Below are 21,575 nucleotides of genomic sequence, written 5' to 3'. Positions count from 1 at the left end.
TTATATTTCATTCTCTTTTTTCGCTGATCATGTTTTCACATTTTATTATTGAACTTGTGTGAAAACCGTTTCGGTTAGAATGATAGATTTTTTCATTAAAATGAGACGAGAAGAACTTGAGATACAACAAAGATTTATATTTTATTGTAAAATGTATTTTGTATTATAATATTTTCGAAATATTTATCTCGAATTTGCTTCATGATATCATAGTTTTCAAGATTTTATAAACACAGATTGAGTCAGTTGTTTTGAACTTGTTTATAACCTGATGGATTATGGTTTAAATCGTTCGACGATATTAATCGTTAATTCCTTAGAGCGCATAATATATAATTGAAGTAAAAAGAAAAATCTGATAGTAAATTCAAATAATTCCAACAGTAATAATAATTATAAATAATTTCAATAAATTGATAGCTATGAAATAATAGTAATTTAAGTAATGGAACAAAATTTTTACACTGGATTTATATTTTATTTTCAACTTCATAAAATCATTGACGGTAAGATTTTATTTTTCATCGATCTCTATACCAGAATCCGTGCGCGTACATCTACCTAAATTTAATGTTAATTATATTGTAAATTACGTATATATTTTAAATTAATGTGGATGTAAAATCTTTCTTTTTATTATTTAACTATTCCTTTAATGTCGAATCGTTTTAAACGATAATTATTCCTTTAACGTTGAATCAGCTTGATGATTCTGAACACGAAACATTTGAACGTACCCATAGAAAACTAGACCAGTAATTATATACTTTGTTGAAGCATTAGTTTTTTATTGCCTGTTGGAATTTCATTGCAAACCTCTGTTTATTACTCGTAGGAGTCATTGTCTAGTGAAACAAGGCTAGTTCCTTGAAACAGACATTACCATTTTTTTTGTATAACCTAACTTTTTCTTTAATTACTAAGAGTATATTATCTCTCAACTAGCGAGGTGAAATGCTCGTTATATAAGCGATAGAGTAGAGTCAATGTAGCGCTGATCGAAAGAGTAGATATAAAACGTGCTGAAATGCGATTGACAGAATGTGCCATTAATTTACGAACGAAATTTCATTTGGTAGCTTTCCAAAATAAGTTTACCGCCTATTTTAATCCTCGAAATGTTCGCCATTACTTTCGACGGTTTTGTTTTATGTTTGAAGCAGATCGAAGATTGCAGAATAGCTGGAAAACGTTTACATTGTAAATTGTTTGATGATTGATTAAATTAGGAAACACCAAATTAATTTCTAAAGCTGATATATTCATGTGTCAATAGTAAAATGTCGTATCGTTGAATATTTAATTGAGTTCTTTAGTAAATAGCAATTAAAAATTAATTAGCTTGCTGTTACCTTACTTATGTTCATCCAGCAGTACCAGGAACAAACAAAATTGTAAACATTAAGTAAACATACCTTTTGTAATAATCTCTAAGGAACGTTGTAAAGTGTAAGAAGTATTTTTAAACTGATTCAACGACGATTCTTATTAATTTGCCAAACAAAAAATGATTTAATCCTCTCTCTTAATTTTAACCAGAATAGAATATTCCAATTCTCTTATTTTTAAATATTCTGAAATAATCTTATTTTCGAATATTTCTACTTATTTTCGTGGATTACTCGGCAATCGTCCTATTCGACCTAAAAATAACCTCCACCTTACCATACCATTTCTCTCAATTTACTCTCATTTAATAATCGTTTAATAAAACACATTTTATTCTTCCATATCACAAATGCAGTTTCATCTAACCTCTCCAAAATCCAATAACATCCAACCACCTTCGAAACATTTCTTCTCGAAACGTCATCCTTAAGTAAAACCCTCTTTACCAACGTTTTCAACAAATCTCCAATGGATCATTTCGATTCATTCGATCCTTCTTCAATCTCCCACAACCCTCTACCAAACCTAATAACCCTAAACGAGTGCAAAAACGGTCCAACAACAACACGCAAGGGAAACAAGCGACTTTACGCGATAAAAATGAAGTTCCAGGGAAGATAGAGGACCGAGAGGACCTTCCTCTTTTTTCTTGCCGTTCTTTTTTTCACCTTTCCTCTCCACCCGTTTCGTTTCCTCTTATTTTCTTCCTCCCCTTCCGGCGGAGTCCTTCGGGTTAGCGTCTCCTCCAGAGTTGAAATATACAAAATGAAATATGAAATAATGGTTCGTGCCTTGTGGCTGGCTAAAGGCACGGGCGCACCCATATCTACGCCCCCATGCACCTATGTACCTATACGGGACCCTGTGTATAGTGTTGTATGTACGCCGATCCCGTGTACATATGTACGGCACACCATATACATCCGCCTCGCTCAAGTTTTTCGTTCTTGTCGTGAACAGCTTACGTTCGTATTAACCCTTATCCTTGCTTAATGATATTCTGGCCTACCATACTGGCATATTGAACGCAACTGAGGCAGATTCCATCGTCGTCTCCGGCCGGCCAAGCCCTCCTGTAATTCGTATCTACTGCGCTCCCCCGACCATTTTTCCGCTTCCTCGGCGAGCACCGAGGGGCAATTAGGGGCCAGTCTCGTAGGATGAATTAAGAACATCGATGGCCAATCGCTCGGCCGGATTGCAGCTTTTCTATCGATCCGCGAAATAACGCTCGCGATACTTCCTCCGCGTCTCGCATCCGTTTACGCGTGCAACAATGGACACTAGGAAACGATGGGTTATCGGGTTTAGGATTTTGGATGCCGCGTACGGGGCACCATGAAAAATACTTTCCATAGTAGTTATTTAATTCTCTGTTTAACACGTTCCGTGCCGCGTGGGGAGTATATGATTCACGCTGAATTTTCCGTTCAGACCGAAAATGAATTCTCATTGAAAAACGAAGAACTTTTTCAAAATTTAGTGTAGAGTCGAAGACAGGTATTTTAATATCATGAATACTGCGTTTATTTAATTTTAATTGATTATAAAAGTGAGGGTCGTATACGCCCCACACGGCCTGAACGGAAAGTCTTAACAAAATGGTCCCGCGCGGAACGTGTTAAAGGGGAATTTTAAAAATCTATGTATTGCATCATTTTGCATCATCAACTATTGCATCATTTTTCTCTACTGTTTGTTTTGCGGAGTTAATCCATTTGTTGGCTTATATATCGGCGTATTTGACATATCGCGTTTTGTTTACTGTTCGGGTAACGATTTTGTTATTGAGTTATATTCTTCGTTTATATGTGAAGTGGTTTGTGCTATTTGCGTTTTGTGTATTCAATAAAAGTATTATTTTATTCGTTAAAAACTCAAGAATTGTTTGTTTCATGAATCGATAACAGCTGTTTCGTTTGATATTGTCTTTTGTGTCTCTCCGAATTGGTTAACATGAAATTTATCTATTTCAAAATATTTATATCTTCTGGTATAATTTATTAAATAATCACCTAGCTATAACAATGAAATAAAGTTTACTACTTCATTCCGTCGGAATCTTCGCAGCAAGAATTTCTTTTATTAAGAAATTTGCTTTGAACTTTGTCGTGACTGTAGTCAGATAATAGCGTTTATATTTTATTGTACGAATCAATATTTAAAATAAATAAACTAAAAGGAAGTAATAAAAACAGTTCCCAAATAAAATGGCCAATGTGTAATTCGGCGAAGTTTAACTTAACAAGGTGAAACTTCTCTTTAAAGCTTATTTGAAAGTACGACGAGACTTTTTGGCCGACTTAATGCATTGCAGAGGCTTAATTCTTTCCTATTGGTCCTGTAAAAGTTGGTATCTACGTTACACTATGTGAAAGTCGATCAGCCCCCAGTTCTCAGACAAACAGTTCAAATCAGTAGTCCATAACTGTGTGCATACATTGTATATACTACCATTTTAATATCAGGGTTAATGTTACCAATAACCATCTTTCACGCATCAAGGAGCATAGACTCAATCAATTATTGCCTGAAAGCCTATAAATTTTATTAAACGTGTTATCGTAATCTAATAATAGGTATTATTTCGTATCATACATTATTCTAATACATCAGAATATCCCGACCTGCGATCATAACGGTAAAACTATTTTCCGTGAAATATCCCGGGCTACGGCCGCATTTGTCGTTTAAAATTGCAAGCAGAAATTTAAATATATCGGACACAAATAATTTAACGCTAGAATTACCGAGTATTTAATATTATTGGTATGTACTTCTTATAATAATTATGAATGTAGATACATTTTTTCATGTTTTTACCGATATTGGTTATACCGTGTAAGTAACGATTTCTTATATCATTTTAAATATTTAACGCTTTTATGGTGCTAGTAGTCGCAAGAAAATTAAAGGCAGTAATTTCAATTAGCATGCCAATTTCAGTGTTAATTCTTCACAAACGATGTAGAATCACTCAGGAGTGGCAATGTATGATTTTCTTTATTATTAATTGCTGCAGCGTACTTTTTTTACAAGACACACAACTATTTTTGTAACTGTCATTAACTTAATTAAACATGTGAAAATAAGAAAAAAATATAAAACAAAATGAAGTAACAATAAAATCCCACTTGGTGAAGAATAGAAATTATTTTAGTTCGGTGTGCCAAGGGTTGAAAAGGATTAAACTAAGGTATAAGAATATTGCAATATTTTCATATGTAATCTTACACGAGGAGTGTTCAAAAAGTTCTTAGAAAATGGTTGTAGACTGTCATGTTTTAAACTTGTTGAGACTCATTTTACCAAGTATTCGCATTTAGCTCATGTTAAATAATAAAATCTATAAAATACCGACAAAAATGTCGCCAAATGCAATTTTCCATCTTTTCGTACACATTTCCCTGGAATTTCTCGAATTCTTCGCCTATCGATAAGCTTCGAAGATCTCCCGTTACTCATCTAATCTTTCTTGTCTTTCACGCTGCCCCCTGAATTCAGGAACACCGGTAAGCACGAACACGCTGCGACCATTTACCGCTACTATCGCGGTAACGCAACGGCACACAGTGGGAAGATATCGATGTCTCTGTTGCCAAAAATTAATTTTTCGGATTTCTTGAAGAAATGAAAAGATTCGTTGAATTAAAAACGAAATATCTGCTAATAATAAACATAATAAGTTTCTTAAAAAATAATAAATACACGAGTACAAGTAATAGTAAATATTGATGGTAAATCATATAATTATGTAATTTAATTAACTGGTGGTAACAATCCTAAATTATTATTACTTATTATCATCTAAAGGTATCTAAGACAATCATCATATTTTTGTGGAGTTACCGAAAAACATTTCGTTATTACTAGCAGATCAGCTCATCTACGATTATTCAAACTTACTGGTTAACCCTTCAGGTTCCATGATCAAAAATATTTGTTCATTTAGGATCTAAAGAGTTAACCAGTAAGTTTGAACAAACGCAGACGAACTGATCTTCTAGGAATAACAAAATGTTCTTTGGTAACTCCACAAAAAGCTAATAATTATCTTATGTATTTATACTATTTACAAAATAATAATCAATAATAATTATACAAAACTATTGCTATCACCAGCTAGTTGAACTGCATAATCATACGATTTACTCTCAACATTTATTATTACTTATTTTCATATACTCGTTACTTCTTAAGAAACTTATTACGTTCATGATTAACAGTCACTTCGTTCTTAATTCAACAAATCATTTCATTTCTCCAAGAAATCCGAAGAACTGATTTTTGGCTGCAGAAACATCGATATCTTCCCACTGTGCCCACTGAAAAATAGCAAAACGTTCGGCCGCTAACGGACAGGTCGGGTGTATTTCAGGAAAGAAATGGCGAGGGTTGACCCCGCAGGACAGAAGGCCGTACGTCGAGGAAGCCGAGAGGCTGAGGGTCATACACATGCAGGAACATCCGAACTACAAGTACAGGCCGCGGCGCAGGAAACACGCGAAACGGGCCCCAGGGGCACCGTCCTCGCCGCCGTCCGCGACCAACACCGCGGGCAATAGGTCCAACCCTGCCGGTACCACGATTCATCATTCCATGTAAGTCGATATTCCTCTCAGCCGCTTCGTGTCGATTTTTCAAGATCATCCGGCCACGACCGGCGAATTAATCGCCGGGCACAAGGTGCACGGCGCGGGCCAGGCCAGCGTGGTATCCAGATTAATTTCGTACGATGTAGATTTTGCGGGGCTACCTTGTAAATGCGATGACGGTTGCGGTTAATTTGTTACGGTTGCCACTCGCGAACCGAATCGAAGGGCTCGCTGCGAGAAGTGGACAGCTCCATTTTTGATGTGTATTTTCGTTATGTAATTTCAATGTTAATCCCTTGTTCTGTTACATCGTGTAAGCGATGGACGTTTTGAACTGTATTTGGTAAATCTAAGTGTTACTTTTGTTTAATGTGAATTAAATGTTAGGTGAATGTTTATATATCGTAAAGTGTATATTACATAATTGTACATTGAATATCAAATTTCTTTCTTTCGTTTGATAAATTATTAATGAGAGTAACATTATCGAGCACGGTCGTGGAAGAAGTAGGGCAAGGGGTTGAAGATGTGATCTTTTATGTGGCATGAAGGGAAATTAGGTTTAGGTAATTTGTTATTATTATTGGTAAATTATATATATTAATATTATATTTATGTTACGTAATAATATGTTTCATATGTATTATTTTTATTTATTTATTCTTGTTACATAGTCTCATTTTAAATTTTGTTTCTTCAGTTGACATTTACTTCATTTTTTTCAAGCTTAGCACAAAAAGATTCTAGCTTCAATATTGAAATTATATTTATTGGAATAATAAGAAAGATATAGGTTTTATGCTCAGTGTATAAGTTTATTAACACAAACATTAGTTGACCATAAACTTACAGAACATTTGAAGCAGTACCCGATTTTCAATTGATATTCTTTGGTTTACTAAAATAATTTGAAAATGGAGTTGTCTCGTTCTTCCGGCAAACGTTTCAATTATTAGAAGGATACGATTTAGGACGGGACATTCGTCATACAATAAAAAGGTTGGCGGTGTGTTTGCTTACAGTGAACCGCAGATAATTGCCTGTTGTTTCCAAATGAGATAGTAAAGATGTAATCGATGGTAGAACTTTTTGCAGTAAATTTTTTCCAGGCGAGCTAACGTCAGTAAATGGACAATATACCTAAACGAATCCTCAATGGAGACAAAATTTATATTTTTTATTTCTATTCTGAAAACATTAATATTGTGATAAGCAGATTTCTTGGAAAAGTTGGGGTACATTTGAAGTTAAAGTTGCTTTCAATTCCTTAAATAATGTCAATTAAAAAGATCTGTTGATCTGTAACTTCTGTTTGAAATATCTGTTCAACACTATATAGAAAAAAGTAATGTAGAAGTTAAAAGTTCGACATATATCTTTAATATATATCAGTTACTAGTATTATTCGGTCTCTGGTCAAAAGTGACTCGGCATTGAACAAAGATCAATGAATAAAAAAAAGCTGAAAGGAAAAAAAACAGCCGGATACGACTTTACTTCGATTTTCATTTTATGACACATGTTACGATACATACTTATGTATGGTGAACTATTCAAATGGGGTCACGTAAATACAGTTACTCACAAAAGTGTCCATTCATTCGCACGAATAAGTTATTTTATCAAATCGGGTGATACTTTTTCTTTAATAAACTGAATATAATTGTTTAATTATAAATATTCTAATTTAACCCTCAGTTTTGCAACTTAATAATTTCTTTGTGCGTCGAATTGACAAAATGATGAAATGAGACAAAAATAAAATTTGTTTGCTTATTTAATGACGGATTACGCATTCAATGACGGATTCTTATTCATGTCCAATTATTAATATGATTGCTTTTTATTACCAATGAGGTGATTCCCATGGTAATTCACACATCAAGCTATTTGTTTTCGGAAATATTGTTTTTATGACGTCTTACCTCTTTGGTGGTATGTTTTACCAGTAACCAATAATAATAATATTATTATATAAATAATATTTATATATATATTACACATAATCATAAAAGTATCTAAATAATTATATTATAAAAATATAAAAGTTACAAAATCTCAGGTTTTTAAATAAATAACAAAATAACAGAATATTTTAGTGGAAAAATGTGCCAAATTGCCAGAGAGGACGGGTACGAGTTAAATTATACGAATGAACGTTTATGACAATGTAAATTATACGAAGTAATTCCAATTTTAACATTCGTTAAATACGTAAAATACACTGTAGAAGTGGGTAGGTAGATACTTTTGTGAATAACTATATTTCCGGTGTTTATGAGTGCACGAAGATATAGTTCGCTATTAGTCAATGCCTTTCACGTGGCCCATCGTGTACAATTATACATTAGAAGTAAAACAAATTCTTCATATACCCATAAATATCGAAGCTATTTACGGGAACATGCAAAGTTATAGTCCCATTTATGTGGTCTGCCCTGTATACTAGTCATTCAAAGGTTATAGCCGCATAAGGGGGTCAAAAGTGTCAACCATTGCACTAACCATGTCCTTAGAAACGCGAGAGATATTTCAGGATGTAATATACATTTGTAAGAACATAAATTAGCGTATATTATTCGCATATTACTTTTTACAGTGTAAATTAGTATAAACTATTGTGAGAATATAAAGAATTACATCATTTTTAAGTTTCAGTGCAAAATCTTAATGTCTTTGAACTTTTTAGAATTTTTAATATTTTCGCAACCAAGATTTTCAACCATAAAATTGAAAAAATTGTGGAATGCATGTCACAATAATAATAGTGATAACAAATATTACAACCATCTTAAAACTCATCTTGAATTGTGTTATTATAGCTTAAAAATTTTCGATCGAACCGCTAGCAGCAGAATAATCTAAGCTGGTATGTTGTAAATATTTTAAGAGTTGATAATGCGAATCAGAATGAGACGAGAATCAGTAGTGACAGAACAGTGATTTCGGTTTCGTTTTCAAATGACGACAACGTATCAATAGTGGTACGCGTCAGACAGCTTACTAGAAAGAAACAACTCACTTTGAACGCTGACAGTGACGTAAAGTCCGAGAGACACCAGGAACCTGACTCACACGTTGCTATTGTCGAATTTTAATTGCTAATAATTTAAAACAGAAGCCGCAACCGCAGTTCCGTCAGTTTTAATTTTTGTCCTGTTTCGGCTCGTAGAATTACTCCTTAAAATATATACTACACGTAGTTGAGCAGTTTATACATAGGGTAAGTCATCTACAACCGAACTTAAAATATTTCCAATGTGTTCGATGACGTGACATCATTTTTAAAGTAAACTGTCGTTACCCGATTAGAGCAAACATTATGATTAAAAGGACTTATTGCTCGCGGTCATATTTTTCGAAATTTTAAGGTTATTGATGTTTTCCAAACGGAATGGCGTGTTTCTACTTCTATTTTAATACTTAGCCAACCGCTTAAAAGAAATTATAACTATAACCTTTTTCATTAACTTTAATTGAGAATTTTACAATAGCAAGAATGGTATTTACTGAATAGCGAATATTATCAGTTCAGTACTAAGTAAATAACACAAGAAAAAAATAAACAAGATAAATGGCAATTCGTTACTAAGGAAAAAGTGGGAGACCTCGTTCAGTTGGTTAAGTGCTAAGATAGATAAAGAGTACACAACTTCCAGAATATTGTATTATTATATGCGGTGCATCTGTATTCAAACGTACTTACACGAAAACATTTCAATTTGCTTCAGAAAAAAGTACAAAATGATAGTCTAGCAAATGTGTGATTAGAATAATGTTGTTTTACAAACATTGCTAAGTGTGAGTTAATATTTGTTCAAGGTCCAAAATGGACAATTACCAAGGCATTCCTCAGATCCCATGGGGTGGCCATTCCCCGATCTCATCTCTATATCACCAGCAACAACAACAAGGTATTCAGGAGTACAAATCGGAGAACAATTCTTTGTATGGGAGTCCTTACACGCCTATCATTCATACTCCAGACATATCTCCAGTTGCCAGTCCAGAGCCCGACGGTGAGCCTTTCATTTTATATTAATTAAGAAACTTCCAGCGCTCTTAACCCCTTGTCCTATAATTTCTTTCACACCGTTCTTGACAGAACTACTTTATCGTTAATAGTTTAGTAGAAAAAGAGAACGATGCTTATTCTATGTCTACGTTTACTCTAAAGGTTAAAAATCAACAATAGGTACGTGGTATTTTGTTTATATGAAAAATAAATAAATGACATTTAGATTTGTCGAATTCGATTGAAAATTTTGTGTCCCAAAAGTCTGGAAAGTCTGACTCGATATTATAAGAGAAGGGGTTAATGATTGATCGATGAAGACAGGGATTGAATAAAAACTGACCACTTCAATAAATATTTTTCGCGAGGAAACTTAAATATCATAAGTTAACTTAAATATCATATTCAAATATGACTTTAATTAGACAAATAAAACTAATAATGAACGCTTGAAATAAGTTTATATTCAGTAAGTAACTAAGCACAATGTATTAATTGTGTTATAATTTATATCACGCATTTCATAAACTTCTATTTTATTCTCATTTAATTTCTTGTTTTCCCTGCAGTTTGTCCTGTGGGATATTCGGCAGGATGAATTAACATTATAAGGGTAGCGCGTGTGTGCTAATCCCGTCGAAATGACGTTGTTACAAAAATAATTTTCACTTAATAGAAAGGTTAATTGAAGTGGCTGATCATAGTAATTCGTAACGTACTGGATCGAACAAAATTATAATCATACTGTCTTTTAATCTTTATCAGGCGATGGAACACATCTACCGTCTACCCAGAACCCGGATCCCGAACGAGATCTGATGGAGGGTACGTCGAAACAGCACGGCGAAATGGCCGAGCAAACGAAACGGTACACTTTTATGAATACCGACAATCAACTGCACACAGGTCATGCTGGTGGTACTAGCATATCGTCGTGTCAGAATTCTGGTGCTTACACGGATACTTTAACTTATAAAAAATCGGTAAGTAACACTTGGATCTATTGTCTAAAGCTAACGACACTGAACTTATGGGTTTCTATAACATAACAGATGTGCTCCTCGTCGTGCCGACCCAGTCAGGAATGTAGAACTGTTTATATTAAGTCGTAAACTATGATTTTACGTTTACTATAACTCGCGTGACACCCTTACTCTTAATTTTCCCATTTTTCATAGCCTCAGAAGATACTTAGAATGATTTATACGGCTACTTTGCATCCTTTTTGGGAGGATTTACTTCTAGTAACAACTTTAAAGCGTTGTCGTTAAACGTGACAGGTCTCCTTGAGTGTACACTGTCTTTGATACTAGTGTTAGCAGCACGAGAGTTTCGAAACTGATATTAGCATGTCTCCAATTTGCATTAGAACCACATATTTCGTATACAGGTATTATTAATCCCTTGCCATGCAATACCGAGTCGGACTCGTGGGGAAGTTCTCGAACGGAAGTTACAAAAATTAAATGTCACTCAATTATTGCGGCTTCAACTTAAATATTGTTTTCCAATAGAAAATTAATTAATATTATTTAATTGGTGCGTTCTGACATAAAGATGGATATAGGTGAATTGGAAATTTTTTATCCTATTTTATATAATAGGACAAATAGTTAATGCATATGGTAGCAATCAGGTAACTGGATATCCATTTATATAGTTCCCTTTACAATTTGTTGTATGCTCATGAAAATTTAACAAAATTGCTACCAATCTTTACTTTTACGTCGGTTTGTAATTCTAAAATAAAAAATTGAATACCAACGTTCCAGCAAATGCATTTTAATTCTCAACTCTGGCAATTTGAGAATTCCCTTTTTTTACGTTCATAATTCTCATGCAATGTCTTCAATTGGATTTTAGCCTCGTTTATTTGAACATATACAAATGAATATTACCAATGTAAAATTTGAATCTACAGAAATATACTTTCGAGCTGTGCATTAGTGTATAAACAAAAAGCATATGACTGTACAAGAAAATTCTCATCCGGTATATCTACTTAGGTGGTTTTTCCTAGAGTCGTAAACACAAGCACTTAACTTACTAATATCTCCTTCAGTAATAGCAAATCAGAAATATGGTTTATTATCTGACGAATAAGACCCGCATTAATTATTCCGAGTCTGAAACTGTATGTACGTTTCCGTCATTGCATGTGATTCCTGTACAAACCGTTACATTGAATGTCGCGCTAAATTCATGTAATTCTCCATTTACACAGCGTGAACCAATGATGATCCACGTTATTGTTTTTATTACATTGGACCGTAAGACGCGCCTCATGAATTTATTTTGCGATTTCTCGCAAAAGCATGTTCATAATTTTAATAATCGTAAAATAGACATTTTTACACTGGTTACTTTGAACTGTACGGTAGTTTTAGCGTTAAAAAAAAATTCTGAAGGCTAAAACTGAAAAGAATACCTTTTAAAGCATTGGAAGTACAAAAAATATGTTTAATTAAAGTTACATCTTTTTCTGGTTATTAATTTAAAAAATATGACGGTTGAGTTTCGTTTTTAAATGGAATTATATACTTTTGGTTAATTAATAGTTTATAAGATGTACGGTTGATTTTGAATGCTTTTAGAAATATTGTACGTACAAATTTATTAATGTCCAAATAGAAAATATTAATGATTCTGTGAATCTATATCTTCTGTATTTTAAGACACATTTGTTTGTTACTTTCAACTGTGGACATAGTGTAAGTATAACTAAATAAATATACAACATTCTTTTATTTAAAATCATTTTTGCATAATTCTATTTAATATCAATATTTCGCAATTCTTAATTACTTGAGTACTGAATACTTTGTAGAAAAAATTGGAAACTATTATTTCTAACAGTGTCAAAAATTTAGCAAAAGAAGAGGGTATAAAATTGTTCAAACAGTACTGCATATCCTTTCTTCTTATAGGAAATTATGAAAATAATATATGTCTAATGTGCGAACGTTTAATGTGATTCATCGATGATGTTCTCTGCATTCATTGTTACCTTATCAATCAACTGTCATAGATGATGTCTGTATCGATTTGTATAATACGACTTCGTAAACTCAAAGCGTAATTGTACTCAACAACGCAATAATTTTATGAATATCGAATACTTTAGCTACGAGATATCTCGTATTTTGTGCTGTAAGTTTCGATTTACAGCTACTTTCGACGACTGACAATTTTAAGAAAATAAATAAATAATAACAAATAATGATGAATTGTTTATAACAAATAAAGAAATACTTTTGTTTTTTTTAACATCAATTTTTGACACACTGGGCAAGGCGTTCTTAACCCTTTAACCTATAATCTCGTGTCAGACTTGCGACGAAAATTTTAAATATAAGTGTTATTGATTTTTTTTTTTTTAAATACGAATTTAATATTAAAGTTTTCTGTTATCAACTAATTAAGCGTACACATAGTATAAACATCAAAATTCTTTCTTTCCCTAATAAATCGTTAACGATAAAGTAGTCGTATCGATCATAGTTAAGGTAATAAAGTCATAAGGCAAGGGGTTAATTTCCCCGGCAGCGAATGGGTTGACCGAAGATGTAAATATATATAACTGTAACATAATCCGAGTCGAAATTTTCGTTATATTTTAGGTGAATTACCTAAATTTCGAAAGGCAACCATCGAGCATAGCTGCAGTTGGCATAGCGAACGGAATGATGGTGTCATGTAACAAATTGCGCTCTGGATTCGAAAACGTTGGCTCTGTGACGGGCACTTTTTATCCACCGGTCGCATCCCCGCACGATCAGTCGTTGCAACACTACACCAGCACCCAATCCTCGAAGACTGCCAACTATTCCATGCAGTCTACTGTTGAGAGTAACTATAATCCTGTCCAGTGTGCCAACCGACAACAATCAATGGGGCTTCGCGGAGCTGCTGAAGGTTGTTCCGGTAATACTATATTCATTTTTCCTTACGAACAGATTGCCACGCTTGGATAGGTGCCAGTAAACACGGACATGCAGATTTACTTCGGTTCTCCTATTTCTCGTTTCATTGATTTTATTTCCAAGTATACACTTTTATCTTTGACTTCTATTAATCTTTTCATTTTATATGTTATATGCGGTTTCTACACATATTATTACCGTTAATGAAAGCTGTAGCGTTGCCTCGGCAAGCCTATTATGTTTCGTAAAGGCTGGTCAAGAATTTTCAAGCATGGGACTAATAGATCATTTCATAAGTATTGTTTTTTAACGCTAAGATTTACTGCGGGATAATAACACTTATATTTACTTTTGATTATCGATGCATGGATTATTGTTTTATATTATCAGGTCCACTTTCGTAGGATGTTTCTCAATTCCTCCTTCAATAATCGGAAAATTTGTTTAATATTCTATTTCGCGTATTTTTGTACCCAACATTTTTTTCTAAAAATATTCTCATACATTACTTATATAGTAAGTCAAAAATATTTTGTTTTTATTTCTAAATGGGATACACTACAAAAGTATACACATTATATAATTGGCAACATCGAATAGATAAAAGCAAGAAAAAATTGATCGATACATACAACAGTTACTTACGTCGCCGTTTGTCACTATTAATAACTACTTACAAAGGAAAATTGCATTTAATTGTTGTATTAAAGTATTCCCGCCAGATCATAGATATTTAAACCTTTGCACTCGAAGATTTTAATATTGTATTTAAAATGTCCTCGTAAAGGGACTAATTAAGAATTCTAATACTTACGTTTTCTTTGGCAAGCTTTAATTATATGATTATTTATTATATATTATTCACTTTTCTATCCACTTTTTTATTTACTTTTCCATTAATTTATTTATTCACCCTTTTATTCGGTTGTTTATTCGTTATAATTTTTCTATTCGCTTCAGGCGTGACGCACCGGTATCAAATGAGCCACCACCAAGAGTACCAGTCCGAAGCTACCAACACAGGACAACAGCATCCAATTCTGGGGCACATGGATCCGGGGATGTCCGCGGACGACGATCAGCAACAGTCGCTTCAACTGGAGAAGTATTTCAAATATTCTCACCCGACCAGCGTGGCTCACAGCAGCCTGTCATCACAGAATCTGCTCGACAGTAATCACAATTACGCCAGCGATTTGCGCTACTATGCTCCGCAACAGTCCCAGATGGACATGTCGAACTCTCAGTGCATCGTTGACGATCAAAGCAAAGATACTCGGTGTTCTAACGTCGGAATCGGCCACACGATGGAACAGTATCATCAGAACATGGACGTGGCGAAGTATTCCGAGCACCCGTCCCAGCAGCAACAGCAACAACAGCAACCTCAGCAATCTCAGAGCATGGAGCACGTGTCGAAAGCGGACGACGACTTCAGTGTAATACTTGCCGACGTGCGCAAGACATGTTACAGTAGCTAGTGTTCCCCTAGACATTTCTTTTTCGTACGGGCGACTTATTTTATGGCTGTAGTACCAAGAATCGTAGGTATACATAGCATTCACAAGGAATCCGGTGCTTATACACATTTCGTACTCCGTACCATCCTCCGGTGCTGATTGTCGTTAACGTTAATTCCCTATACTCGGTGGAAGGAATATGGCGAGATACCAAAGACACTCGAGCAATATATGAAACAATTTCTTTGAGCACGTACTTGCATGGTCTGACATTAAAATTCTCTGGTTGCTGTGATTAAGACACAAATATTTCAAGCAATATACTATTATACTTTATTTTGTTAAATATTTTTCTTTGGCAGGAATGCATTTAATATTGATGTAAAGCTCGAGAATTGGGAATGAACATCGGGATGTTGTTTAGAGCTTATTGCACGTTTTTTTAACGTCCGTGGTGTACAGTGATCGAAATTATCTGGTGGGTAAAATTTTCTTGGTATAAAAATAATCCATTGAAAAGTGATCTTATTTTATTGGGAATTATTCTTATAACAAATGAGTATTTTTATGTATTTAATTTCACCTATTGAAATATACGAAACGTTGGTTATTCATTTATTCGATAAAAGATTATCGTAACCACGGTATGCATATTTTCATTGTAATACTTTTTGACAATTTCTTTTCTTATATTTTTGTATTGATTTTTTGTTAACTTGTTAGTAAAACGTAATGCTAATCTTGACCAGCTCCATAAAAAATCGTTTACCCTATTTGTGGAAACACAAAATCATAGAGAATATGGTTAAAAATATCACAGTCGTTGTTATGTTAGACAGACAATTCTGTTTATGAGAAAACTTAGAGAAAAATAAAATTACTTTTTGTTGATCTTGTTATGCTTTTTCCACCGAGTATAATTTAAATAACAATGAATTTGTAGTAAAGTGAATCTCTTAGAAAATATATGCGGGTGAAGTCGTATTTTTTATAAACATGGGGATATGTGATTATCTGAAATTTTTGTATATCGAAAATATAGTTAGTCAAACGTGTTTATTGATTAAAATTACTCGGTTACTTAATATTTTTTACGATCTGACAGTCGTAGAAACTATATTTGCCATGTAGAACTATCACACAACTTTTTCGTTTTTATAACAGGGATGTTATAAAAATGTGACTATAAATTGCTAATGGAATAAAAAAGGTTGAACATGAGTGAATTATCAATGAATGATGTTTGAAATGTTAAACTAATATACCAACAGTTTTTACTAAAATTATGGATACTATAAATAATAAAAAAATGTTCTACTAAAAAACAAACGACACTGAAACATTTGACATAAAACATAACTAACTTTTAAAATACAATCTACACAAATTGTTTCGTAGTATATGGGAAGTGGGAATACAGGACTGAAGTGGACTCAAGATATAAAACCAATAAAAAATGTTCAGTTGAATATGTGTTAATTGAACATATTCATTTATACGGAATATTGAAGTTTTGAAGTGATAAAACAAAATTATGAATATTATAAACTTTCTTAATAAGAAAGTTATATATTTAATGTATAATTCGAAGTTATAGTTTATGTAGTGTACGTTGGTTTTACATACGGCCATAATATAATTGGATATTTGATCAGTATTTATTCGAAAGATTTAAGACTAATGTATAAGCAGTTCTAAATAAATAGATAAAAAGTAAACAATCTATGATGCGACATTTTTACGTCTGTTTTTAAACTCTAGGTGTACTAGAATTAAAGTACATGTTCTTAGTAAAGTAATTTTTATGGAAACAAAACAATAACACTGTGGAACAAATTTAAACTTCTTTTGTCTTGTAATAATCACTAGGTGATTCTTATAGAATTCCCTGCCCAAAATACAAATCCGAAAACCAAATTGCTAGGTCACGTTCAGTTTTTGAAAAAAATGGGTTTTTGTAAACACAGTCGAATTTTTCAGAGAAACAAGTGTTACGTGAAAACTAGAAACGATAGGCAATTAAAATTTATCGTAAAAAATAGAGGAAAGTTGCCCGAATATGTAGCTATAAGAATTCTGAATATTGCCTGTCATTAAATGTTTGTAAATGATGATCAAAGTTTAAAGAAGGGTAGTTACGCGTACTTTGTACGCGCTTCTGTTACATTTCTAGGAAAAGTGGGTTGGCTAGCATGAATTTCCTACACACCACTGGAGTCTGCAAACATTTCTGAAGAGGAACCGCCCGCGGGAAGTGTGAGAACGCTTTTTCTTTCGGGCAGGTTAAGAAAATCTCCGTGAAGAGTGCGTGCACAGAACTTTGGCGCCACACAGCCATCGTTCGCTGGCCACAGCTATTCAGGGCCGTGAGTACGCGCTGTGGGGACCTGGACTCCGGTCACTTCTTATATGTATATATAATGTTTAATTGTGTTATAAATTTTCATAATAATTATGAAACGGCTTTTCACGATCAGCTTAACAGAAATGCGTACAAAGTACGCGCATCCGTTTTTCAAACTTTTATCATCATTTACAAACATTTAATGACACGCAATATTCAAAATTTTTATATGTGTTTCCAAAAACCTAATTTTTTCGAAAACTGGACGTGAACCAATAATTTGGTTTTCGAATTCGTATTTAGGGCAAAGAACGCTATAAGAATCACCTAGTGGCTATTACAAAACAAAAATCGTGTTCCACAGTGTAATTAGTATAACACAAAAATTATTGTAACTCAAAAACAAGGTCGCGATGGGCATACGTTTATATGAAATCTATTTTGTCCATTTTATCTTATATATTCACTCATTTACAGTACTTCTCATATACTATAAGACACTTTATACTTTATATAAGACATTTTAAAATAAAATATTTCATTTCAAACGCGTACTTAAAATATTTCTTGGCAATAAAAGTAAATTAAAAAAAATGATATGATGCAATTTAGCAGAGTAAATGCAATTTTAATATAAGAACAATTATTCGCGTTTGGCAAAGCATGATGTTGCTCAAAATTTTCGCTGTTTATTTCGTGGCACAGAATTAATTCAACATAGTTAAACAGAAATATTTCAAAACAAAATTCTATTTTTTTCTGTATACGTATATCCGGGATGTATATAAAAAGAGTGCGGTCTTCGAAAAGCTACGCTCAATTGCTGTCACTGTGATTTGCTCTGAAATTACGGACAAATTGACAATTTCCACAAATTTTACTAATTCTAGGAAATCTTGTTTCTAGAAAAATGAATTTAAAGTTCTGAAAGTGACTTATGTTTACTTTAATTTTGCTTCTGTTTACATGAAATCATCATTTTAAAAAAATTTGTAATTCTATTCTGCAAGATAATCTTTGATGTTTGATGTTTTTGAAAAACAAACCTTTTTTTAGCTTCCTCGGATGTATGTAACCACTTAAATATATTATATCACTACTAAACTAGAAATCCATAAAAACTTTCCGGCAACTCAATTTTTCTCGGAAACGTTGTTAATCGATATTTATAGAAAGTTACGGTTGAAATCGATTCAAATGAAAATAAAAATGTATAATATTTTAATCCCTTAATTACGAGGACAGTCTATAAACGTCAGAATTACCTTGGTCGTTATAACGCTTGATTGACTGTGAAAGGAAGGCGCTCCTTGCTTGCGATTTAGGACTTCTCACGGTCGGAAACGGGGAAATAATATAGATGCTTGAAATGAGTCACACGGTAATCGAATGAAATTCAAATTTTTCGTTGTAATTGCATTAAAACATTGGTAAAAAATTATTGAAGTTCTCCTGATGAAAATGAGTCCAAACATAATACTGTTTGGATTATTTTAAAATTCTTGTAACCCTAATTTCTGTAAAATAATCAAACATTATATATTATTCATAATTTTTCAAAGTTTCTTACTATTTTTTATTCAGAAAATAAATTTGATATAATCAAATTTTGAAGTTACATGAAGTTCTCCCCAATTATTTTTATTGTTAACGTAATAAAAAAAAATCATTTCAAAGTGAATGCTAAATAATGTTCAACATAATTATAATTCCACATTTTTCCAATATATGCATATGAAAAACAAAAATTTCGGATACACATATCCTAATAAAAAATTTACTAATAATGTTTATCTAATTTATGTAGATCGCACCGTAAGTTTCTGCAAACATATGTTCTTCGATAAATGTTATATATTTATTAATTCAGTAAAGCAAGCATATGCCACAATACTGGTTACTGTACTGCTGTCCCGAATTCCAATAATACGTACACTTCGATTGTTATTTCTGTAATGAAAAGAAAAACCAGCTTTCTTAATATTATGAAATATCAAACGAAGTCACATGACAACAGTTTGAAACTACTAACTGATGCATAACGACAATTATAAAATTACTTACTACAATACAGTTTCATTTTGAAAAATATTTTTGTTAGTGTTTAATGAAATTGTAGAGTATCATCAGCAAAAAGTGTCAATAAAAAAGAAAACGTAAACAGTTAATGTTATTTTGCAGAAACTTTTGGTGATATCCACTTGTGTCACAAGTACCATCATTTTCAGCTGTGGACCGCCGAAACCAGCGACACTATTGTTGAGTTATTTTTGTCTACCAATGCACTCATGGTACCGCATGGCACTGTATATTTAGAACATATCAATATATTTCCGTACGAAAGATGAATCGTTGAAACGATTTCCGTAGCGAATTCCAGTGTACGAATTTTTCTTACAATGATTGATTCAATGGCAAGCTACTTAAGACAGGTTAATTTATGTATTCATTAAGATTTAAAAAAGAATCCATCTTTAGCCTTTAAATCGTGACATTTAGTCATTTTATTTATAATATTCATGGAAAATATACGTAAGGAACGAAAACTTAAAATGTATATATTTTTGCAGTATATTAACGCTTAACTGGCGGGTGCAATAATATATTCAGTTCCTCGTAGAAAATTCAAAAAATATACGTGGCAAGATATCTTCGTTGATATACAAATGTTGAAATTGTCGCAAATAGAGCAGAACTTTATTATTTATCATTGTTGTACTGTACTCTATAGGTATACCTACTTACAACTCATTAATAAATGTAACTTATTTTTCAAATAAAAGAAAAATACAATATTGTAGTATAAAGTATGTACACTATACTTTATTAACTACGTTCTACAATGTAACAAATCAAATGACGTGTCTTCGAAACACTCCCTCGTTCAGTTTTACGATATATATGTTTCCGTTTAAAATGAAATAGAAGAATTCGTAATTTCGAAATCGAAATTGTGTTAATGAACATAATGAAATTTAGTTAATAACATAATTGCTGTATATTATTTATAACTCCGTAGTCATACGAAACCGAAAATTCAAAATCTCATAGGAAATATTTTCGTTTATTTATCTGTTGCTGTATTCTATTAAAAAGCGTAGCTCATTAAGTTTTTTTATATTACTTTCAGTTTAATGGAATTTTTCATAGAATATAAAAATTCCTCTTTTACTCCAGATTCTTTAAATTATACAAAATTGAACCTCATTCAACTATTGATTAATTGTAATCCCGTCAGTTAAATGTTACCACACTCACACGAAAAGTACTTACTGAAAAATTGTTATGTTCAGCGATGAAGATATTATCGAAGTACCTTGTTTTTAGCAATTGTATACTACTAAGTTTTGTTTCATTCACCATCACATGTGTATAAGCACGATCTCTTACTTTCCTCTTGTTCCGCCGACTGAATTGAAATTCACATTGTAAATGTAGCGTTATAAATAGGAAAGAATTTTTTACTCGCATAAGCTTCTACTTTCATTCTTCTACTATTTTTATGTAGCATATAATTACACGTAGCGTGGCAATAAACGAGGATATTTTATCGTTCGATATTAAATTTGAATACTTTATAAGAAATGGAATTTAGATGAATGTAATGAACGCCGGGAAAGTACTAAATTATTATAACTATTGTATCGTACTTAATAGAAATAATTATCAACTCATATAGTCCCGTGCATTTCTCGACCATTCTGATTGAATTTCGATTTTACTTGTTATGCAGCAATGCCTCAAAAATTTCGAATGTTTTACAGTATATTTGCAACAATTACGAACATAAAGATTTTTTATTTTTCATGTTTTCGTGCAATATTTATTTATATTGAGGTTTTCTTTCCA

At 32.6% G+C, this 21,575-nt stretch overlaps 1 protein-coding gene across 3 annotated transcripts in view; it reads left to right on the top strand.

Annotated features, from left to right (window-relative positions):
* LOC116432868 (uncharacterized) overlaps positions 1 to 16,533 on the top strand; it is a 115,376-nt gene extending 98,843 nt beyond the window's left edge. For all 3 annotated transcript variants that reach the window (XM_031990314.2, XM_076366055.1, XM_031990315.2), the window contains 5 exons: positions 5,768 to 5,990; positions 9,807 to 10,003; positions 10,765 to 10,982; positions 13,620 to 13,923; positions 14,883 to 16,533. In XM_031990314.2, the coding sequence (XP_031846174.1) occupies positions 5,768 to 5,990; positions 9,807 to 10,003; positions 10,765 to 10,982; positions 13,620 to 13,923; positions 14,883 to 15,403 (1,463 nt within the window). In that variant the 3' untranslated portion in view covers positions 15,404 to 16,533. The remainder of the gene's footprint in view (positions 1 to 5,767; positions 5,991 to 9,806; positions 10,004 to 10,764; positions 10,983 to 13,619; positions 13,924 to 14,882) is intronic.
* The last annotated feature ends 5,042 nt before the right edge of the window (positions 16,534 to 21,575 follow it).

The sequence above is a fragment of the Nomia melanderi genome, chromosome 3, assembly GCF_051020985.1.
Source record: "Nomia melanderi isolate GNS246 chromosome 3, iyNomMela1, whole genome shotgun sequence".
In the NCBI taxonomy this organism is placed as follows: Eukaryota; Metazoa; Arthropoda; class Insecta; order Hymenoptera; family Halictidae; genus Nomia; species Nomia melanderi.
The sequence above is the reverse complement of the archived record's forward strand: the minus strand, read 5'-3'. Positions and strand labels throughout refer to the sequence as shown.